The following is a 25,134-nucleotide window of genomic DNA, read 5'->3' as shown; positions in this document are numbered from 1 at the left end:
TCATATCCATCATTTTAGCTATATATATACATCATCAGTAGGAATCACAATAAATCATATTTTTTTAAACTCAAAGGATGATTTTCCTAAACGTATTTTTACAGCTTTGTAGAGAAGGTACATCATCAGGTGCCCCCTATCCCAGTGAAATCACAGGTCTTATCCCTGCCTTGGCTCCGCAAGACAACCAAGCAGTTTAAAGGACAAATTTGTCATATAATTATTTGCAAAATCTATTGTAAAATTAAAATAGCATTATGTATACATGTCCCTATAAAATTTTATGTGTAAACAATACTGAGGATGCTTCTGGATAAAAGAAACTTTTACCTTAACTCTTCTTGATTGTTGTGGGGAGGTGTTGGAAGTGAAGCAGGAACATCCACAGTCTTGGGGCCTTGGGTCATAGCTCTGACTAGGAGGTCATCCTGTGGTTTGAAGGGCAGTGGAAATTGTTTAGGCCCAAGAGCTTTACTAACTGAAAACACAAAAACACAACAAACATTCACGTGTTGAAGTTAAGTAATATGATTGTATTTTATACTTTTGGAAATGACAATTTAACATTATAAAAGTGTTAGGTTCATCATACCATCATGGCCCACTAACATTCCAGTTCTCCCAGCAAGTTCCTCAGTGGTTGCAAAGCCATTTGTCATCTTTTGACAGGTCACAGGAGGAGGGGTAGGAGGGAGAGAAGCCGGAGGTGTGGGAGGGTTACTCAAGTTATTCTGCTGGAGATCAAAGGTTATAAAATAAATAGAATGAAATTGTGTTTTTCCCATAATGACCACAAAATGTAGTTCCATGAACATGGAGGCAGTGATTTTAGTTAACTAGGATCTACACTTCTAAATGGCAGATGATGAAATAAAAGTAAAAACAGGTCCAGAACTCTTTTACTAAGGCTGGAATAGATGCTTTTATGGAACACATTTAGCTTTTTCTATAGGATGGATCCTTAGACATAAAGCTCTGTAACAATTGATTTTTGTTTTCTCAAAAAACTTTTAAAAATTCACTGAAATTCTTTCCTAGACTTAAAAAAAAAAAGCTGGAATCCTAAACCAAGAAATCTCATCAAATTCTCATTAAGAAATGCTTTGCTGATCTAAATGTCTTGATAAGGAGTTGGTAACTAGTCTTTCATGAAACTGTAATTACAACTCATTTTCTTGGATAACGATGCAAACATCTGGTAGCTATGTCATGAATGTGAACCCGTACTTATGGACAAATAAAAGTAAAAGGTCCCAAAAGAACAACCTTAACATACTGGATACTTGTTATTTGCTTGCTTGTTTTTTAAAATCTATCTCTTAGATAAGATTCAGAATATAAACCCAGGAAGAAATAATATATAGATAAAACGATCTCAGTTTGGACAAGGCAAAAACAAATGGAAAAAATAATCCATACCTTGTAGATCAATTGAGAATAATAATCTGAGGCCCCTTCAAGGGTGGCACTGCCAAAATTTCCTAGAAGGCGATTTCCACTATTACACTGGCCACTGCCATAAGGAAGAAAGTGGGCAAAGTTCACTCCAATGATCGGTTCCATCAGAGGAAGCAGAGAGAGCTGCTATTGAAAAAATATGTAAAAGTGATATACATGATAAACCAGAAGCAAAAAATATTACAGTCTTGATTATCTTCTTTTAGCAAGACAGCAAGTAAAAACCTCAAAAATTCTGAATGTAAGGCCGTTTCCTACTAAGCCCAAATTATCAAGACACTGGATTATATATTAATAAGGGAGAGCAAAGCATGTTAATTTGATGTATATTTTAAAAATAAGATAGCCATCTTTTCAGGATAGCCAAACCAGGTAAATAACAAGAAAAACAAATTGTGCCTTCTGCAAATCTCTAGGCCATTTTTACTTCCACATCAGGAATAGGGATAGGCTGAGGAGTAGCATGATTTATGTTGCATTAAATTCAATTAACATGTTTAATAATGAAGTAGCAAAGTAGAAGATACAGCAATCAATGTATGAAGAATCAGTTAGACCCGAGTTTGAAGCTAGCTCACTTAACAGTTGTGTGACTTGGGATAAATCCCTTATTCTTTGTCTGCCTCTGGTTCCCTCATTTGTAAAATTGGGGATGATATTAGCAACTATGTCCTATGGCTGTTGTAAGAAATCAAATGACAAAGTATCAGTAAATATTAGTAAAGTGCTTTGCAAAACTGAAAGCCAAATTCTAGACACTATAATTTTTTTTTTAAAGTATTAATGTATTTCACATTAAACACTATTCTAGTGGAGGTACGAGGGAGATATAATGTTTAAGACATCAATAATGGATATATGTCAATGACAACTAGCATGAGGGGGACTATAGATCTCTGTTGTGTAGAAAAGTCACTCAGCTCCATTTTTTTTTTGGTTTTTAAGGCCAAAAGAAATGACAAATGATTTTCTCTATAAGACTGAGGATATGTATATACCTTGGTCATGAAGAATACCCAATAGCCACTGATTTCATTCATCTATGTAGGGAAAAGACAGTGTCAGGGAAGCCTTCCTAATAAGGTTTTTATCAGACTTCCTATTAATAGATTCTATCAGAGGTTGTAGCATAATAGGATCACCACCACAGTAGGTAGGGAAATGATCAATTAAGAGGCTGGTTTATGTGTACTGTGTGGGAAAAATTCTCATTCTAAGAGTGAAGCTAAAATAGTTTTCATTAATATTTTATATTTTATCCCAAACCTCAAGCAACTCTCCCTAACAATTCACCTGTTTCAAGTGAGCAAATGTGTCTGCATTAGAATAAACAGATTGTTTTTCTTCATCATCCTTTTTTCTTTTCTTAGAACGAGGTGTTGCTTTTTCTCCAGTCCTCTGAGTTCGTTTGCTCCGTTGCTTCTTGGTTTCACTTAGCACATCTGCTTTCGTCTGCAGGTTATTTCCACATTCAAGGCCACCCTGTATCTGATTTCCTGGAATTGGCTGGCAGAAATATGGAAATCAAGAAATCAGAATGGACCACCCATGCATTCAATATTGATTTCATGATAGTCCTACTCCAACCCATAATTCAATTATTTGGTGATATATGGTGACAAGATGGGGCCAATGGAATTTGTTTTCAAGATGCTATTCACACTTCAAATGAGATCAAAACAGGAAACCAGCGTCACTCTCTGAGTTTGATCCTGCATTTTGCTATTGCCATCAAGGAAGAAAAACATAATTCATGTTCTTTTGACTATCAATTGTGGAAGCACTCTGTGCTATAGGATCTGGGGGTTATGACAGCCAAGAGGTCTTAGCCAACTCATGTAAATATTTTATTCTTTCTGGTAGTGTTGATCAACAGGGCCAAAATCTGAGAAGGGCACCTGGGAAATACCTTTGCCAGCTTCAAGAAGCTTTGAGAGACAATTAGTATTCCTTAGTGAAAAAGACAAACGTACAACACAAATATACTGACCATTCAAATTATAATTGTTATAAACCTTAACCAAACATGTATTGGACTACGCTTATATTAAATTAGACTAGATAATTCACATAAACATTGCTTTTCCTTTTCATTACTTTGTGCAAAGTATTCATAGTTTTTGAGAAAAAATCTGTTGTTTTCTTTTTTAAATGTAGATGTTACTCTGTTCTCAAGGTAGGAACTTGAGCAATTATCCAAAGAAATGTGTAAGACTTGAACATGCCAGTTATGTGTAAAGAAGTGCATGCTATTTGATAATAACTACAGATGAATTCAAGGGACACTTGCTGATTCCTCTAAAAGCACTATGTTTAATACTTGGGAGACACAAATTAAGTAATGCCTTAAAAGGTACTTTGTAATTGTAAACTTACTTAAGTGCTTGCTATTATTATTATGGAAAGATAAGAAAATTCAGGACCAGCCCTAAAGAAAACTTTTAAGTAGAAGCTAATAATGTAGGCTTAGAAATGGGTCATCTTTTTTTAGGCCAAATATTTCTGAACAAATTGTACTATACATGCAAATTTTGTGAAGTAGTAAAGGTAAAAGATCTTTTGTTTATTCTGAAGGCTTGAAAATACCAGGTTTAATGACTAGGATTTTTTAGGTCAGCAGTAAGAGAAATGGGAATACTTAACCTTAGTTAATTATAGCCAAAATCATAGTGTTATCAAAGCCGGCTCCTTGATTGTGTTATGAGGGAAAAAACTATTATTAATATGGATTTGTGAATGGGGGACAGCATAAAACACTTAGAGCAGGGGTGGGGAACTTGCATCCTCAAGGTCACATGTGGCCTTCTAAGTCCGTAGGTGCAGTCTTTTGACTGAGTATTAATTTTATAGAACAAATCCTTTTATTAAGGGGATTTGTTTTGAGAAGTTTGGATTCAGTCAAAGGCCACACTTCAGGGCCTTAGAGGGCCACATGTGGCCTCAAGGCTGCAGGTTCTCAAGCTTCTGCATTCTATGGACCAGCAATAAAACTTAATATGAGTTTCCATTTATTTACCATAAACGTTAACCCAAATAAACTACAAATTAACATCATTTGGGTATTTTAAAGATTTGTGATTTTATTGACAACACTATTCCCTTCACCAAAGCAGACAATAACCCCTGTGTTCTGGATAAAGGTCTTCTTGAACGACTGTAGCCAACAAAACAAAACATAATCTAGTAGGTAACTTACTGGTAACTGAATTTGGCTAAGTTGCTCCTTGTCACTGGTACCATACTCAATTCAATTTTCCATTCCATTGTAGAAATGCGTATTAAGTGTCTGTGGTAAATAAAGGTAGTGTTGGTGGTGTGTGTGTGTGTAGGTGTGTGTGTGTGGGGGAAGGGCACAGTATTTGCCAATTTTAGTGAGGGCATTTGATATAAAGACAGTCTTAATAAAAACAATACGTGATTATGGCATTAGAGAGGTATAAAGCAAAAGTCTTCTATGAAGTCTGGGGAATGAGGGGGAGTGGTGGGAAAATCATTTCAACTTCGAGGCGACAAAGGCGAAATCGAGTGTCAGAAAAGCCTTTCTAATAAGTAATTTTATCAGAGGTTGTAGCATGATATTTTGAAAGTTTGAGTATATACTTTGAAATATTAGAGTAGAATGTTAGTAAAAGAAATAATCATAAACTAGAGGAAAACATTTTCAAACCTTACTGTTCTTTGAACCTTCCGCAACCTACATGCAACAAAAATTATGCACACTTCCTACGTATTTGTTGAGTTGGAAGTCTAGTCTCTAATTATAGAGGCTAGTCATCTTTTTAGGAAAATTAGTATTAATAATTCACTAAGTCAAACATTACTAGTACCATACATTTTGAAACTGGGCTTAATTTGTAAATGAGCTATAGGTCTCTTAATATGTCACAGTGGCTAGAATGCTAGTCTTTATTCAGAAACACGCAAATCTTACCATTTGATCTTATAAGCAAAAGAAGCCATGGTCAAGACACTATTTAGCTGAATTCCAGTTTCCTCATCTATAAAATGGACATAGTACCATGCCTCACAGAGTTGTGGTGAGAAACAAACCTCTTTGCAAACTTTCAAGAGTGCCATATAAATATCAGTTATTATTATTAAGAAATTAACTCTGCTACACAAGTATCAACTCTTAAAAACAGGTTCATAGACTTTTTTTCTCAGTTACGAAAATAATAACAATATTGCTTCTCTCTCTAACAAATGAGCATCTTCAACTTAACATGAACTTGATAAAGATAATTACCAAATAGCTCCACGAATTTATCTCTAACTCTGAGCTGAATGTTACACTGGCGTTGCAAGCTGCATTTGTGTAAAACTGAGCTTCTCTTAATGGCACTACCATTCATTCATTCCCCCTACGTTTTCATTCACTTCTCAGTTACCAGGTATTATTGACTTTAGCTCTATGTTTTCTCTTGCATCCTATTCCCAGTCACTACATTTCTACTATCACCCTAGAGCAGGTCTTTTGGTCACTCAAATAAACTATTGGGAGTACCTTATTAAACAGTTTTGCCAACTGTTAGTCTGTGTTCTCTTGAATCAATCATTCATACCCTCCTGGTGTTTCTCCTTATGTACAGGGAGCAGGTCTTCTTGTTCCTCTACTGAAAGTGTTTCAGATAATTCTATATTGCCAACTACATAAAACTCAAAACTCCTCAGTCTGGCATTTATGGTTTTCTAAAAACATGGCACTACTCTACCTTACCTGTCTCTTTTCACAAGACTCTCTTCCAAACACTCTGCACTCCAGCTAAAGTGAACTATTTGTTCCCTTTGCACATCCTAAACATTCTCATAGTCATGCTTTTGTTCACAAATTTCCTGGGGAGGGCAAAGCCAAGATGGCAAGAAGTTACCTTGGCTCTCCCCAATTTCCCTCTAAAACAAATTTAAATCAAGTGAAAGAACTCACAAAATTTTCCAGCCCAAGATAACTTAGAAGCCTCAGCACAGCAGGTGGACTGCCAGCTATGGAATAAAGTCAGTGACAAGGCCCTTAGCTCCCTGTATCAAAGTTTGGAACACAGTGCCTCCAGTACCCAATAAGCAGTACTCAGTTTTAAAAGTCACAAAACAGGCTGGATAATGAGCAAAAAACAAACCAAACCAAAAAAGTCTCTGATCAAAGAAAGTCATTATGGAGAGAGGAAAGATCAAAAAACAAAATCAGAAGAGAATAATGTCAAAACACCTACATGTAAAGCCTCAAACAGAACTATAAATTGGTCACAGGCCTAAAAAGTCCTCCAAAAAGAGCTCAAAAAGAATTTTTAAAAGCAAATAAAGGAGGTAATGAGAGGTATTCAAGAGAATCATGAAAAAAGAGTCAATAGGTTGGTAAAAGAAACAGAAAAAAAGAAAAAGTACAAAAATGCACTGAAGAAAATAACTTCTTTAAAAGGAGAATTGACCAAAAAGAAAAAGAGGTGCAAAACTCCACTGAAAAAAAGGAGAAGAATGAGCCAAAAGGAAAAAGAGGTATAAAAAGTTAAGTGAAAACAATTGTTCCTTAAAAATTATAACTGGACAAGCCGCTAATGACTCTATAAGATATCAAGAATCAGTAAAACAAAAAACAAACTGAACTGGAAAATAGATCCAGGAGAGATAATTTAAGAATTGCTTGACTATCTAAAAGTCATGATGATAAAAAGAATACCTGGATACATCTTCCAAGAAATTATCAAGGAAAACTGCCCTGATATCCTAGAACCACAGGGTAAAAGTCTTTGAAAGAATCTACTGATCATCTGAAAGAGATCCCCAAATGAAAACTCCCAGGAATATTATAGCCAAATTCCAGAACTCTCAGGTCAAGAAAAAAATATTGCAAGTGGACAGAAACAATTCAAATAACAAGGAATCACAGTCAAGACTGCACAGGACTTAGCATCTTCTACATGAAAGAAAAATAGGGCTTGGGATATGATACTCCAGAAGGCAAAGGAGCCTGGTTTACAACCCAAGAATCAATTACCTAGTAAAACTGAACAAAAAAATTTTTGGAGGGGTTGTGGGGGAGAAAGATGGACATGAAACATGAGGCTTTCAAACATTCCTGACAGAAAGACCAGAGATGAATAGAAAATTAAGTTTTCAAATAGAAGACTCAACAGGAGCATTAAAAAGATAAATAGGGGGAAAACATCAAAAAGTTATTCAAAAAGATTAAATTGTTTACATCCTCATACGGGAAGATCATACTTGTTTACTATTAAGAACTGCATGAGGGCAGTTAGAAGGAGTATACACAGAAAGAGAGTGTAGTATAAGTTGACTGATGGAATGATATAAAAAATTAAGGGATGAGAAAGAAGATTGCACTGGGAGAAAAGGGAAGGAAAAGGCAGAATAGGGTAAGTTAGAACATATAAAAAGGCATGATGAAAGACCTATTACAGTGGAGGGAAACAAAGAGGGAGGAGTGTGAGTATTGTTTGAACCTTACTTTCACTGGATTTGGTTCAAGGAGAGAATAACACTCAGGTTAGTACACAAACCTATCTTACTCTGATCCACAGGGAAGCAGGAAGGGAGGGTGACAAAAAAAAATGGCAGCTGGAGAGGGGCAAGGAAGTTGAGAGAAGGGAGGGCAGATTGAAGGAGGTAGTGGTCAAAAGCAAAACACTGGTGAGGAGGGACAGTGTAAAAGGAGTGGGGGGTGAGAGAGAGAGAGAGGAAAAAAGTATAAATAGAGGAAAAAGAACAATAATCCTAACTGTGAATGTGAATGGGATAGCCCTCATAAAAGAAAAGCAGATACCAGAGTGGATTTAAAACAAGAATCCTACAATATGTTGCTTATAAGAAACACATCTGAAGCAGAGAGATACACACAAAAAGTAAAAGGGATGGAGCAGAATATATTATGCTTTGGTTGAAGTAAAAAAAAAAAAAACAACAGGGTAGTAATCATGATCTCACACAAAGAAAACGCAAAAATAGATCTAAATGAAAGAGATAAGCAGGGAAACTACATCTTACTAAAAGGTATCATAGACCAGCACTTCTTAAGTGTGGGTGGGTCATGAATGGAAAACTATTATTTATTGAAAACCAACAGAAAGTATTATTTGTAATGGGCATAAGTTAGAAGCGTTCTCAATAAGATCAGGGATAAAGTAAGGATGCTCATTATAACCCCTATTACTCATTATTGTCCTAAAAATGTTAACTTTAACAATAAAAGAAAAAGAAACTGAATTAGAACAGGCAATGAGGAAATAAATCTATCACTCTTTGAAGATAAGATGATGGTATACTTAAGGGAATCCTAGAGAATCAACTAAAAACTATTTGAAATAACTAACTTCAGCAAAATTGCAGGTTATAAAATAAACCCACAAAAATCATCAGCATTTATATATATTACCAAAAAAGTCCAGCAACAAGAGACAGAAAGATAAATTCCATTTAAAAGAATTGTAGACAGCATAAAATACTTAGGAGTCTACCTATCAAGACAAATCCAGGAACTATAGGAACACAATTATAAAACACTTGTCAGACAAACAAAAGCAGATCTAAACAACTGGAAAATATCAACTGCTCATGGCAGACCAAGCTAACATAATAAAAATAACAATTCTACTTAAGTTAATTTACTTACTCAGTGCCATGCCAATCAAAATACCAAAAATATCTTATAGAGTTAGAAAAAATAATAACAAAATTCTCCTTGAAGAACAAAAGCTCAAGAGTATCAACTGAATTAATGACAAAAAATGCAAAGAAGGTGGCCTAGGGGGCAGAGCCAAGACGGCAGAGTAGAAGGACGGACCTGTTCTACCCCAAAGCCCACAAAATATCTGTAAAAAAATGACTCTAAACAAATTCTAGAGCAGCAGAAGCCACAAAATGACAGAGTGAAAGAAATTTCTAGCCCAAGACAGACTGGAAAGCCAAAAGGAAAGGTCTATCGTACCAGGCTCAGAGCTGAGTGGCCACGCAGGACAGCAGGGACAGGAGTGGAGTAGGGGGAATCCTGGGCAACAGTTGCAGTTCTGAGATTTCTTACCCCACAAAGGCCAGAGATAGCTTCAAGGGTCAGTGAGAAAGTTCTTTCACCTGGGTGAAAAGCGAGCAGGGTCTGGCCCCAGCCTCAGCCCATGGCAGAGAAAGTCACTGCAGCACAGCATCCATTTTTGGAGCCCTTTGCCTAAAGACCCTGGGGGAACTGAGATGCTGATCTAGATCTCAGCCCTGAGTGGTGGTCTTGGGTAAGGAGGACCTCTGGTGTGGTGGAGCTGGAGGCAGTTGTGGAGAGGGAATCCTACACGCAGATCCTGGGCAGAAAAGCTTGTGGTTGCTCCCAGATCAGAGCGCAGGCCAGGAGAGGAGTAAACTCCTCTCCCTTGATTGTGCCACCTTGGAGGAACTGAGAATCCCTAAAGTATAACCTCCACTTGACAAAGGACTCAAAAGTCAAGTAACTGGTGGGGAAAATGCCCAAAAAAGGGAAAAAAAATAAGACTATGAAAGGGTACTTTCTTGGTGAACAGGTATTTTCTTACATCCTTTTGAATGAGGAAGAACAAAACATAACATTAGAGGAAGACATCAAAGTCAAGGTTTCTTCATCCAAAACCTCCAAAATAAATTTACAATGGTCTCAGGCCATAGAAGAGTTCAAAAAGGATTCTGAAAATCAAGTAGGAGAGGTGAGGGAAAAACTGGGAAGAGAAATGAGAGCAATGCAAGAAAATCATGAAAAGCAAGTCAACAGCTTGCTAAAGGAGATCAAATAAATGCTGAAGAAAAGAATACCTTTAAAAAATAGACTAACCCAAATGGCAAATGAGGTCCAAAAAGATAATAAGGAGAAAAATACTTTAAAAAGCAGATTTAGCCAAAAGGAAAAGGAGATTCAAAAGTTCACTGAAGACAATAGTTCTTTTAAAATTAGAATGGAACAGATGGAAGCTTAATGACTTTTGAAAAACCAAGAAATTACAAAACAAAACCAAAAGAATGAAAAAGTTGAAGACAAAGTGAAATATCTCATTGGAAAAACAACTAACCTGGAAAACAGATCCAGGAAAGACAATTTTAAAATTATGGGGCCATGATGAAAAAAAAGCCTAGATATCATTTTTCATGAAATTTATCAAGGAAAATGCCCTGCTATTCTAGAACCAGAGGGTAAAATAAATACTAAAAAAATCCACTGATCACCTCTTGAAAGAGATCCCAAAAGGAAAACTCCTAGGAATATTGTAGCCAAATTCCAGAGTTCCCAGGTCAAGGAGAAAATATTGCAAGCAGCCAGAAAGAAACAATTCGACTATTGTGGAAATACAACCAGGATAACACAAGATCTGACAGCTTCTACATTAAGAGATCAAAGGGCTTGGAATATGATATTCCAAAAGTCAAAGGAACTAGGATTAAAACCAAGAATCACCTACCCAGCAAAACTGACTATAACACTTCAGGGGGAAAAAATGGTCATTCAATGAAATAGAGGACTTTGAAGCATTTTTGATGAGAAGACCAGAGCTGAATAGAAAATCTGACTTTCAAACACAAGAATCAAGAGAAGCATGAAAAAGTAAATAGGAAACAGATATCACAAGGGACTTACTAAAGTTGAACATTCCTGCATGGAAAGATAATATTTGTAACTCTTGAACTTTTCTCAGTATTTGAGTAGTTGGAGGAATTATATACATATAGACAGAGGGCACAGGGTGAGTTGAATAGGAAGGGATGATATCTAAAAAAAATAAAATTAAGGGGTGAGAGAGGAATATATTGGGAGGCAAAAGGGAGAAATGGAATGGGGCATATTATTTCTCATAAAAGAGGCAAGAAAAGCTTTTTCAATGGAGGAGAAAAGGGAGGAGGTGGGAGAATATAGACGTGAATAATAATGGATTATGTCAGACTTTCAGTATGTTGCAGCTCAGTTTTACTAAGTTCCCCCCTTCCCCCGCACTCTCTTATAAGAATTGGCTCCCTGGGATGGGTAGGAGATATACTTTGGGAAATCTAGGTGATAAAAAAACAAAAGATACCAATAAATTCTACTTTAAGAAAAGAATAGTTGGCATCAAATCACCAATTTAACAATCATTTCTCATAAAGCATTTTAATGTAGCATGCCCTTTGATTACTTCCATAAATTAGACAATCTATAGGATTTAAATCTAAATCTTTTGATTACAAATCCTGGGTCCTATATACTTAACTGCTTCCTTCCTTATAATGATAGAATGCCAGATGTTTTAAGATGCATAGAAATAAATATATATTCTTATCAATAAAACATCTGCCCGATACTGAGGAGGGAAAAAAAATTAAATTAAAACCCATGTCTACTAGCATTAGTCATAACAGATTTTTGGAATAAACCTTAAAACATAACCATGATCACACCACATCAATGAAGGTGTCTTTTCATTAATATGCCTTAATGAATACCCATTAATTAACTTTGATTCCAAAACCATTTATTAAATACATCTTATATATGCAAGGGACCAAAGGACGGATACAAAACTGAACAAGACAACTAACATCAAAATCAGCAAATGTAATAATGAGCTAACAGAGCAACTATTAAGTATAACACACTGTAGGGGATACAAAAGAGAATAAAACATTTTCCATTCCCTAGAGAACTATTTGCTCTAATCAGGAAAATAAATACAAAATCATGTATGTAGAACAACATAAGCCAGAATACAGTCTGTTCCACAACTGAGGCACAAAAGAGTTATGGGGCTAAGGGGAGGAAGGGAACATTCAGAAGTGGAGATTTGAATTATGCACTAGCATTACACTGTTCCTATAACCTATAAGAAAGCTTTATAAATGTACACCAAGAAGTTAATCAGTAAGAGTTTTAATGTACTAACTGCCCACTAATAAAGACAGATCTTCATTAAATAAAGCCATAAATGTAGGGGACAGAAAGATTAACATAGCACTAAGTTAATTTAATTTATAGATTCCTACTTGACCACACAGTGAAAGGGGAGAAAGGAAAGGAATAGTGCCATCTACAAAATAAAAATCATGAAAACAGAAAGGATGTTGGGAAGAAAAAATCCTGGTGACTTTTAAGAGTTGTTGAAACTTACCAGACCTTCAGCTGATTTGTGCTTCTCTATTAACTTGTTATTCCCAGAACCTTCTTCTTCTAATCTCAAGCTGTCTTCAGATTTTTTATTTAAAAGGGAAGATGTCTTTTTATTTTTCAATAAATGTTTCAAAAGTTCATTCCCTGAATCTCCTTTTGAGGAAGGTACACTAACCAACTGGGTTGGACTCTGGGCTGATGTGACAGCCTTTTCTTCTGTTTTAATGCCAGTTTGATCCTCCAGTTTAGGCTCAGTTTGGCTAGGGCACTGTTCTGCCTCAGCCTTTTCCAGTTTAATTTCTTGAATAGTTTTAGGGACTTCTGAGGTGAACTTTACAGGTTCTGAATCTGCAGTGGACTGATGATGTGGATTCCTTTGTGAAAAACCACTACTGGAGAGATTATCTTCCAGTTCTGAAGATGACTGATTTATCTCCTCATTAGCAGTTGAAGAGCCCAAGGGTTCTGCTGACTCTTGTTCTACCAGATGAGGAGTAAGCTCACTGGGTGTGACCACCGTTGGGGTTGAGGTAGGTTCTGAAATACTTGGAGTTGGTGGGGCAGTTATATCTGAATGTGGAGTTGATGGTGCCTTTGTTGACTCTGCATCATCATCTTTCTTTTTTTTCCTTATTCTTTTCTTTTTCCCTTTTTCTTCTGGAATTATATCAGAATACAACTGAATAAGAGACTGGTTCGATCCTGGATAGTTTTGTCCATGAGGCACAGTAGTCTCTTGTACACATGGAGGACCAGTATTTGTCTGTGGTGTTGTTGGCATCCCAGGAGTAAAGGAAGACCTTATTTGACCTTGTGTAAAATTGTTCTGAGAAAGATTTCCATGTGGCTGTTTGACAGAATGGAAACTTGGACCACCACTAAGAACTGGTGGATCAGGGCCAAAAGGGGCAGGGCCTATATGCCGTCGTTCGTTGGTCTGCATAAAAGTTTGATTGGGGGGTGAATTCACAGATCCCTGTTGCATACTTTGCTGTTGTATTCCTATTTGTTGTTGGTGTTGTGGAGACTGCTGAAGAGGTCTAGGATGTGATATGAAATCACAAGGTAGGTCAGAATTGAAAAATGGAATCTGTGACAAAGACCTATTATTCAATTCTGGTCCAATCATGCCATGCTGTTCCATTTCTATTCTCTGCTGCAAAACTCTCTGCCTGTCTACTTCTTGCATGAGTTGAATGCGTTGCCTTTCCTGCTGTTCTCGTAAACGCTCCTTACGTTCTCGCTCTTGAAAACTTTCACTGAAGGGATTATTGTCATCAAATTCTACTCTGGGAGGTGGGCCACTCTGTGGATTTGAATTTGAAGTAGATCCTGGGGCTGAAACACTAGTCTTTATTGGTACTGGAGGCATCGGAGGCTGCATCCTTGAAGCACTTAGAGGAAGGCGAGGAGGAGTACTGGTAGGCTGCCAACCTGGTAAATTTGGCATTCTTGTAGGATTGGCCTGACTAGGAATAATAGGTGTATGTTGTTGGTGTTGAAGTTGCTGAGATGCTATGGGAAAATTCGGTTGACTTATTGCTACTGGTGACCCTCCAGGAGCCATTGTGGGCTGAGGCTGGACTCCTGGCATCAAGACGGGTGCAGCCATTGCACACTGCTGCTGTTGCTTGATGCGGTAATCCTCAATGAGTTCAGCATGTTCTTTTTGTTGTTTCCGAATCTGAAACATAGAATGAGCCTTTATTTGTATGCAATATTCATAGTTAGTTAATTCATTCAACACATATTAACTGAACACTTATTACACAAAAGGCTCAGTAAAAAGATAGAGCAGTCGACCTATCCTGGCTGGTCAGGTAAGTAATAGCAAAGTAGGCATTAAGACTTTTTAAGGGTATAAATTAGATGGAAGGGATTTAGAGAAGCTGAGACTAGAAAAATTTTTCCAGGACTACAGCAGGACTGGAAAATAAATTTTTAACAATTGTAGTTTTAGATAAAAGGCAGTCTTATCACCAGTATTTATTTAGCCCTCCTTTATCTACTCTACAACCCACCTAACCTGGCCTCCCTGGGGTGTCTGATACACAACACTCCATCTTGCTTTCTGGGTAGGGAATAAAGCACAGACCAAGGGATCAATGATCACATCTCTCCCAGGAATGTACCATCTTGGAAGCATTGAAAACTTACAGACTCCCAGAACAAGTTCTGAAAACAGTAGGGTGAAAAAACTGGAAGCTCAGCAGTGATACTCTACTTTCCCCATTGGGGACAGCCCAACCTTAACAAAACTCAAATTCAAAGTCAAAGATAGGCTGGAAAAATGAGCAAACAGAAAAAGAACCTGACTGTAAAAAATTACTATAGTGACAGGGAAGCTCAAGACTAAACTCAGAAGACAGTAACATGAAAACACATATAAGCAGAGCATCAGAGAAAAGTACATGCTAGACAGAAGCCCAACAAGCATTTCTAGAAGAGCTAAAGAAAGGGATTTTTAAAAAAGGAACAAAAAAGTGATTTTTAAAATCAAAGTAGTAGAGGAAAAATTGGAAAAAGAAATGTGAGCCATACAAGAAAATGAAAAAAGAATTAACAACTTAAAGAAGCACAAAAAGTCACTGAGAAACTCCTTAAAAAGCAGGATAAACCAAAAGTGGTACAAAAAAAATGGACATTTAATGAAGTAAAGGACTTCCAAGTATTCCTAATGAAAAGACCAGAGTTTAAGTTTGGTAGGAAGAAGGAAAATGACTTGGGGGGGAGGGGGCCCTGCAGGACAGGTGTCTATTGCTAAGTTACCAAAATATGGCTTAGGTGATAAATTTAGATAGAATACACCTCAAAACAGGAGAGAGTATTGAGGGACAGAGGTAGAGCATTAGTCTGCAAATAGTAATGATGAATTAGGAGCATCCTGACTGCCCTACCATAAATCATCAAGTCTCTGAGGGGCTGGGTATTGACTTTCTTGCTATTAAACACTACTAATAATGAATATTTTCATCATCACAACCAGAAGAAAAATTTTAAATAGAGTATTAACAATGGTTTACTGAGTAACTATTTCTACAAGTCTGTTACCTGTTCTAGCCGTTTCTGAACCATACTCTGCTGCTCCGTAACATGCTTCAATTGTTCTGCATCTTCTTCTGGGAATTCTCGCCCAGCTTTTTTGGCTGTGCGTTGCTTAGCAGAAAGAGCCTTCTTAGATTTTCTGTGCAGTCCAATTTGTTCTTCAAGATATTTCTGTTGCATCTGCAGAAGCTGTTGTGTCTCTTGAAGCCATTCCTCATACTGTTTTCTTTGTGAATCATCTGAGAAAAACATCAAAATTGCACATTTATTAATACTACTAGTGTATGATTGACATAAACTTGATGAATCCTCTCTTTTTTTTCAAATGCTGGTGTAACTTAAAAAAGAAATCAAAAAATTTTCACTGTACATATAATGGGAAGAGTTTGAGCCATAATTACCAAATTTTAGGACAGTATTTTGTTTTAAATGGCAAAACATATCTACTTGGAAACACACAGGAAAATATCAATAAAAATTTACTGAAAAAGATGGAATTTATATCCATAAAATGGATAAAGCTTTCTCAAACGGAATATTTCGAAGTAATAATACTATGATATCTAGATAACTTTTCCTACATCCTCAAGGACTTTCTAAAATAAGTTATAAGAGATCCTACTGAAGTCCACTGCATGAATAAACCTCTCACATTTGCTTCAGTTTACAAGGCTGCTTTACTTTTAAATGTAAAGAGACATTGTTCTAAAGGGGTAAGTATTCTTATAGGTCTTAGAAGAGGCTATTTTAATTTAGCATTCGGTGTTCTATGCAGAGAATTTCTGTTAATTTCATAATTACAAAACTATAAACAAGTAGAAATGGTGAAGCACTAAACTCTCCAATAAGTGAGCAGTTAATGACATTCCTCCTGTTCCTGCCTGCCCCTCTCCCCATACATAAACAGCTTTTCTTCATCTTGTAACATCTTTACTCTTGAAGGGTGTTTTGTTCTATGCATTGATAACAATCAATACTAGTAATTTTATAACAATACAAATTCTTCACATGCCATCTTCTCATCTTATAATAAGGTAATACATAGAAATGAATGAATGTAACTCTAGAAGGATCCTAGCTAAAAAAATATCAATGTTACAGAATATCATTATACATTAAGAACTCAACTAAAGTAAATGGGCACAGTAACATCAGAAAAAGCCAGTTAGAGAAGTTTGGTATGTTTTTAAAAAATATATTCAAAATATAATTATGGCATACCAGGAATTCAAAAGGTCAGATTTGGGGGTTTATTATTAAATGCAGATAATCTAGTGCATGTGACCGTTGTGTCCAGTCGACCAAATTTGGAAGGATTTTCAAGAACAGGCTTTTTCACAAGGTTTCAGAAGTTCTCCTTCTGGTGGAATAAGACCTACCGCAAGGAAAGCCTTTCTGGTTTCTGGAACCAGGAGAGCAGAGGTGCGCAAAATGAAAAATAATGGTGAAAAAAAGTTAGCTAAACAGTCTGGAAATTTCAGAAAAGTTCAACTGAGATTGAACTTCAAAAACCTATCCTGAGCCTCTAATGAATTCCCTGAAGGTAATTCTGTAACATACAACAGGGTATTGCTGCATTTCTGAGCCATAAACCAAGCTGTAACCCAGTTTGTTTCCTAAGCATATTCCCATTATTTCTCCCACAGTATATCTTTTCTTGAATGTTTGCATTTTAGACATAAAGCCTTCAGAGAGAAACAGGATTGATTTAATTATATAGTCTTTAAATTATTAGCCTGTAATCATATATTTAATGTGTTCAACATGGGTACTGTGTTCAATATATGTACAAGCAGGAAAAGAGAATGGGAAATATGATTTTTCTAATGCAAATGCTCAAATCTAACCAATTATTCGCACACAATAATGACTTAGAAATAACTAAAAAAGCAAGCTCAGCTGTAGAGTGATAACTGACAAAAGACCAGGGGAGGATACATATACAGTAAAGACAAAAAAAATCCCCAGAATACATGTAACTTATTGAAAGACTTATACTTACTGACAAATCCTGGACCAAAATTTGGAGGATTAGGCCTAGAAATCTGAGGTGTTAAACTGCCATCCTAAAATAAGTAAAATGTATAAGAACTTTTTTATAATCAAACATTAGACAAAAAGAAAACCAAATAGAACTGGTAAAATATTTTTAAACACAATATAAAGGAATTAGAATCTTTCACTTTTACAAGGTAGAATGAATTTAGTGGTCATATTTGAGCATTTGTAATCAGATCAAAATTAGTTCACTCTTTTCAACAATTAGTAGTAATATGTACACTTAGGGGGCAAACTCAATCATTCTAGAGGAAAGATTGGCAAAATTAACTCATGAGGAGTGCCACTGTGTAAATGATTAATAGATCATCACAGTAGGACTGCCCTACACCCTCACTATTGTACTGTAGTCAAGGACTACAATACAGATAAATCTTATCTTAAAGTTCCTTTGGCTGTTTAGTAACTAAATTTTCTCCAACTGGGGACAAGTTAACCAGTCGACATTGAATTTTACTTTATAGGAAATCATTTAGAAATATCACAATGTATTAGTTTTTCCAAAATGAAAAAAAAAAACACAAAAAATTGTCTGGAGTTTAATATTAATTCCACTTAATTGATTCATTTTTCTTAAGAAAAATTATAAACAAAGCAGCAAATACAGGAAGATAACATTATTTACTTTATTTTCCATATTATTTTATTTTTTATTCTGTTTACAAGTTAGTCTCATAAGAGAAAAAAAGCAAATTTATTAATAATATGAGGTTCTATATTCTGTCAAAGCTAAGATAAATATTTCTATAGAAGTGAAAGACACTACTGAAAATTCTTTAGAGACAGCAAAAATGCAAGTAAAAGCAAACTTAAAATATCAGATTGATTCAGAAAAAAAGTACTTTTGAAAAAATTTCCCTAATTATTGTCTGGCTATTTCTAAAAATGTTATGAAATTTATATATAGAAAAACAACATAGAAATGAGTGGTTTGCAAGTAAGTAGTTCTTCAGGCATATATCAGAAATATATGAGGGAGAATATTTTCACTTTTATTCTGCTGCCAAATGAATTCTATGTCAAATTAACAAAATCATAGCATATGAGTAAAAGAAAATATGAAAATATCTATTCTTTTTTTGAACTTCTGTTACCCTTATAAATCTATCTTTTAATTACAAGAGCTTAAATAAATTATTCAGAATAAACTCTCATAGTTCTAGTGTCATAAGGCATGATACTATATACCAGGCTTAAACGAGAAATAATTAATTATTTATTATTTCCCTCACTAATTCACTGGCTTTACTTAAAAATAAAACAAATAAAAAGGGAACCCAATAAGAAAATTGGAGGGGGAAACAAAACAAATTACAAATGGCATACCTGAGCAATTGCCTGCTGGGGAAGATTCTGGCCATCACCACTCTGTGTTGCAGACATAAAGGGAAACCTGTAAAAAAGGATACTTCTTTCTAAAAAAAGTAAGCATTTAGCAACAGCAATCTGTGGAATGTTTTAAAGTAGGCTAAAAAAAAATTTTAAATGTTTAAGTCATTTTCTATACCAATTAGGTAAAATTAGCAACACAGCTTGAAATCAAACTAAAAACCTATAAAGCATAAAATAACCATAATAAAATTAGTCTTAAAAAGGTTCTAAAACATTCATAGCTACCAACTTGATTAAAAAAGACAACAGTAATTCTGTTACATTTTTAAAAAATCATGTCTGTATGTTTGCATTATTTTAATTGCTAATAAAAATTTCAAGGGCAATGCAGTTCAAAAAGTGAACTAATTCTAATTAAATATGTAATGATAAACTAAAATGTTCACAGCTTTCTGAAGGTTAAAATATAACTCAAATGAACACAAAATTTCTGAAAGATATTTCAAATACCAGACATTTATTTTTAATGTACTGTTACATATGTCAGGGTAAGCTAAGTTTGCATGAGCTGTGTTTGCCAGACTCAAGTCACGGTGCCAAAACACAAAATGGGCACTGTTTAATATATGTTGAAATGAATTCAATGACAGTAAGTCAGTAGACAGAGCACTAAACCTGGAATCAAGAAGACTTCCTTCTAACATTTTCCTTAGCTGTAAAAATAGGACTACACCTATTTACTAAGGTCATAATGATTAAATGACATAATATTTGTAAGGTGTAAAGCACAGAGCCTACACACAGATTAGGCCACTTTATAAAGTACTTGGTCCCCTCCTCACCCATCTACTTTAAACTCTGCCTCAGGTATTTTCTAAGCTATGTGACCCTGGCCAAGTCACTTAACCTCTCTCATACTTAGTTTCTTATCTGTAAGAAGAGGATCATAATAGTACCAACTTTCCAGGTTGTCAGTAATGAACAAATGACATAATATTTGTGCAATGCTTTGCAAACCGTAAAGCACAATATTATTAAAATTATTATTTTTTAATTGATTCACATCTTACACATCCAAGGTCTCCATTAATTCAATCAAGTGTCGGTGGTGTTATCTCTTATAATAATACTATACTACTTTTTTGGGTACTTACAGAAGTAACTAGTATAATATAAACCCCATATAAAGCACCTTGCTTCCCCAGTTCAACTATAAACTATCCAAGTACAAGGACTCCATCATGTAAAGAATACCTAAAAGAGTACCCTGAATATGAACAATATTATCAGTATGGTCAAAATATATTTATTAAATTGAAATACTTGATTAGATAAGCTGTTCAGAGCTTAAAATAGTGCCTGGCACATAGCATGCATTTAATGAATGCCTGTTAATGTGGTGTTAATAAAAAATTTGGTGCTAGTAAAAATGAGAGGAAATTATTACCTAATACCTCAAATGTAACCCTCAACACTGAAATAAGTGGTTAATTTCTAGTTTTGTACTGACACCAAATGGTTCCCAAATAAAATCTCACCTATTTCTTTCCCATCTGAACTGCTATACCTGGTCTTCTGTCTCCTTTTAAATAAGTAATATCTAGTTTCCAGGACCCAAATAAATATTATTTACAATTTTTTTCCTTTCTAATTTTTTTAATTTCAATAAAGAAAAATCCTTCAATTTTCCCCAATTACCAGTAAAAATTCTACTTTTTTTACTCTTGATTTCCTTTCCTCTCCTTTCAGAGAGATAATATTTAATTTACTGATGGAACAAATAAGAATCTTACCCTCAAATCTAACCTATTTTTCCTTTTCCCTTTCACAATTAAAAAGGTCTATTCATTTATGACTTCTCATCATCCATGACATAATTAGCATTAAAAGAATCATTTACTTAAGGCAAAAACTTATATATTTCTCCATTATGTCAGTTAAGTCAGTATTTTCCAAACTTTTTCCTCAAACACGAAAAGAAACTTGTTCTCAATCTCTGATCCTACTTTATTTAAACTTGGTATTTATTCTTTCTTAAAATGTAAATTCCTAAATTTCTGATATGTTTTCCCTAAATCTTAGGCACATTCAAGTTAAATCAATGACTTCTAGTCTCAAAAGATTAGGGGCCATCTTTACCTTACCTGTTCATAACCATTGGTGGCATCCCCATATTGTTTTGAGCCATTACTTTATTAATCCCTTTAAGAGCTACCATTTTTGCTTTCATTATAGGATCTGTAATTGCATCAAAATCTAAAGAAAAAAATTATCATAGTTATTTGTACAGTCTCATAGTAGAATATACAGTGTAAGTAAATAATTTCCTATGACATTAAATGTTACTTTATTCTTTATATTTAAGTTATTCTTATGAAGCTGGCTAAAAAATTCTTATTATGAGGATCTAAATTAGATTTATTCCTATTTAATGAACTTATATTTGGAAATGTACTTTTAATACCACAGCCTATAAAAATATAGGTGATGTTAAGACAAATTTTAACTTCAATCAAATTTAACTTTATCCAAAATTTCAATTCATCCAACCACTACTCCCTTATTTTAGTGACTTTTAGGACAGTTGCCAATGAATAACACGGGCAAAAACATGAGTAAGAAGGTGCCATTCTATTAATGAAATAGAAAGAATTCAAGAATCACGGGAAAAAAATGGAACTAAATTTTTTTGGATATGAAACTCGTTGGGTAAGCTAACTTCCTTTGTAAATGCAGGAAGGCATGTTTTAGCAACATGTAGTCTTAGAGAGTTGCCTAGAGCACTGAGAGGTTAAGTTACTTCTCCAGTGTCACGCAGCCAGTATATGTCAAAGGTAGGACCTTAATTTGTGTCTTCCTACCCTTGAGAAGGGCCCTCTATACAATAATCCATGCTGTTTCTCTAAGAACAACCTATGTAGCTACTTTGAAAAGAATTATTCCTCAGTGAGAAAGCTCTGGTTTCTAACTCCAAACTTCCCCAACAAATTGAGTGACTTTAAAAATTTCCTTGGACTGTTATATTTCTCTGTGTGTGTGTATACATGCGTGCATGCCACATGTGTACCAGCACAAATCTTATAAGTTAAAATGTTTTATTATTTATTCAAGTATGGAAAAAAGTTTATAAAGTATTTTCATACTCATCATGTAAACACAGTAAAAAATGGTATTGGGTTTTTTTGTTTTTTTTACTAATTTGCTTAAATTAAACAACTTCTATGTGCTACACAGGAAAAAAAATCTTCGAGGGAAGAACAGGCAAATAGCATTCTTGATTTTAATTATTCTTGTTTCAATGTAATAATTCTAAGACCAACTAAAGTTGATAACACAGGAAGAATGTCCAAGAAGCTCAAAGCTCTGAACTTTATGACATTTGAGTCAACCTCGTAAGGATATAATACTGCTCTCCCTCATTTTTTACAGTGGTCCTTCGTAATTTACAGTGGACCATGACTACACTGTATGAAATAACAGGTATGAAGAATGCAGAAAAGCATGAGAAGTATATAACCTGATATACCAAATGAATACTGTGTGTCTATGTGTGTGTAATATGACATCTTAAATGGAAAGAATAACAAAAAAAAAAATCTGAAACTGAACCCTATGTAATTATGACCATGAGAAAGAGTTGAGAAAATGCAGTCTCCTTTTTTTTTTTTTTTTTTTTTTGCATATGTGGGGGAGTATGGGAATGGACCACTGTATATTGTCAGACTCAGATGACATATGGGAAGGTTTTGGGGTTCCCCCCCAAATATTTTGTTCCAATTAATGGCTCTCAGTAGACGAAGGGATAGGGACATCTATTAATAAAGAAGATAGAAAAACAAATGATACCAACAATACTTTTAAAGGAATGAAATACGTAACATCAAAAACAGATTTTGAATTGACTTTGAAACATCTCATTCTTAATGGTTGCCCTTGTGAACCAAATATGATACATAAAATGCTATGGAATTCATACCAATATTGGGGAAGAATGGTTCCGATCGCTGGCGAATCATGGCTTGCATCTGTCTCTGCTGTTGCTGTTCCTGCCTTTCTTGATCCAAAAGGTCCTGGAGAAGAAGTGGCTGTTCCTCTAGAAGAAGAGGTCTCTCTCTATTCTGCTGGGCTAACGCCTGAGGAAGGAGTAATTGCTGGGGTCCAGACATGCCATTTGGACCAGATGGATTTGCTAGAGGGACAGCCTGATTGTTAGGTTGTCCTGTCCCAAAATTGTGATTTGTGGACTGACTGTGGATAAATCCTGGACTTATGGTCATATCTTGAGAAAAAGTATGGTTCATTCTGGAGACCACAGTCATATTAGAATTCATTGTATGGTCTAAAACTGGTCCAGAAGGTGGCATTAAAGTTGTAGGCAAACTTGACACATGATTGGACTGAGTAGCTGGCAAAGAAGGTGGAGGAGATGCCAATGGCTGTATGTCAGAATTATCACATTTCTCATTAGCAAGTAAACTTGAGAGAACTGGAGTTGATTCAGTTATGCTACAGGCACTTATTACGTCTTGAGTAGGCATCTGAGTGGATCCTTGTACATTTGTGTTTGACCCAACATTTTCCTGATTAGTCCTATTATCAATTAGGTCTTGACTGCAAGATACTGAAGAAGTCTTTTCTCCTCCATTTAATTCAGTTTCCGTAGAAAGCTGAGTAGACGCAGTATTTGCACAGCCCTCATTTTTCTCTTTTTCAGATTTTGTTTCCTCTTGTGAATTTGGAGAGAGTACTTCTGTTTTTATCTCACTGAGAATAGTAGATTTTTTCTTTGGAGAGTGTTTGTCAGAAGAGATTACAGTCTTACCAATTGTTTCGTTATTTTTTGGTTCATCAGTTTTGCACTGCATATCCAATTTATCATCAATTGGGACATTTAGATCTAATTCCTCATTAAACATACTTTTCTTGTCACCCAGGTCAAGTTCAGGATCTGTATATGCAATAATATCAAATTCTCCTGATCTCAAGAGATCATCAAGATTGGGATCATTTGTTTCCAGATTACCTAGGGTATCTAATTCATCTCCTTTGCCATCCTCTGGATCCAGATTTAAATTTTCAAGATCTTCATCATCTAAGTCTTTGACTTCAACCCCCTCAAGATCTTTGACATCTATATCCTTTACAGAGGGATCATCAGGATCAAGCTTTTCTTCTAAGCTATCAGGAGGCTGACTAGTCATTTGTAAATTATTAGATTCATCAGCTGACATTGGAGTTGGCAGAGAACTCCCTACAAAATCATTTCCTGGGGGATGACACAGAGAACGCATGGCCAGAGAAGATGGGTGAACAGTTTGGCCTGACTCTTGCTGAGATGGTGGCATATGGTCCAAATTTGTAGGCACTGGAACCTGATTACTTACACAATGTGGTGTCCGCCTAACTGGATCTATGTGTCTTGGACCTTGAAAGTCTGACCGTGGTAAAAGGTTCCCATGCCTATGGTGTTGGGAAGTTGGCTCCAAGACATTACTAGCAGAAATGTTGAAGGGAAGCCGGGGTCTTCCATCAGGGATCCGGTGCCGCAATTCAATAAATGCTTGACCCAGTATATTATGCTGTTGAACCTGCATACCCTGTGGTGGAAAATGCTGAGCAATTCCAACTGGATTATTAATCTGTGAGTTGCTCAAGGGTCTGGGCATATCTACAGACATTGATCTTCGAAGCTGTGGAGGAACTCCAGGACCCTGAATTTGCTGAGGGGGCACAAGGAAACGTTCCTGACTTGGTGGTGGACCATGGCCCCCACCTGGGAATCCAAATCTAAAAAGACATATAATTCAGGAAGTTAACATTTGTGATTTAAGGAATATGGTTAAAATTTGTGGTTAGAAGGAAAGTGAGTTTAAACATGAACCTTAAGTACAAAATTAATAGCTCCATTATGCCCTAAAACAAAATGATCTTACAGTAAAAATAAAATCAACACTAGGAAAGATTTATTATGCACCTGTATGGAAGTCATTAGTTAGGTATCACATAGGAGAATTAGCATTTGTAACTGAATTCTAGAAGGTTATAGTGTAAGATAGACAAAACAAATGTAGAATAAAGACAGACAAGTAAATAAATGTTTAATAGATAAAACAAATGATTAACTAAAAACCCATATCCATATTGTG

At 35.4% G+C, this 25,134-nt stretch overlaps 1 protein-coding gene across 9 annotated transcripts in view; it reads right to left on the bottom strand.

Moving 5' to 3' along the window:
• KMT2C (lysine methyltransferase 2C) overlaps window positions 1–25,134 on the bottom strand; it is a 285,522-nt gene that overhangs the window by 27,227 nt on the left and 233,161 nt on the right. For 7 of the 9 annotated variants that reach the window (XM_072652159.1, XM_072652155.1, XM_072652154.1 and 4 more), the window contains 10 exons: window positions 22,965–24,775; window positions 21,133–21,244; window positions 18,983–19,049; window positions 17,601–17,664; window positions 15,605–15,837; window positions 12,555–14,237; window positions 2,752–2,964; window positions 1,420–1,584; window positions 593–734; window positions 331–478 (listed from right to left, as the gene is read on the bottom strand). In XM_072652159.1, coding sequence (XP_072508260.1) covers window positions 331–478; window positions 593–734; window positions 1,420–1,584; window positions 2,752–2,964; window positions 12,555–14,237; window positions 15,605–15,837; window positions 17,601–17,664; window positions 18,983–19,049; window positions 21,133–21,244; window positions 22,965–24,775 — 4,638 coding nt within the window. The remainder of the gene's footprint in view (window positions 1–330; window positions 479–592; window positions 735–1,419; window positions 1,585–2,751; window positions 2,965–12,554; window positions 14,238–15,604; window positions 15,838–17,600; window positions 17,665–18,982; window positions 19,050–21,132; window positions 21,245–22,964; window positions 24,776–25,134) is intronic. The other 2 variants (XM_072652152.1, XM_072652153.1) reach the window with 2 other exon arrangements.

The sequence above is a fragment of the Notamacropus eugenii genome, chromosome 3 (genome assembly GCF_028372415.1).
Source record: "Notamacropus eugenii isolate mMacEug1 chromosome 3, mMacEug1.pri_v2, whole genome shotgun sequence".
Taxonomy (NCBI): domain Eukaryota; kingdom Metazoa; phylum Chordata; class Mammalia; order Diprotodontia; family Macropodidae; genus Notamacropus; species Notamacropus eugenii.
The sequence above is the reverse complement of the archived record's forward strand: the minus strand, read 5'-3'. Positions and strand labels throughout refer to the sequence as shown.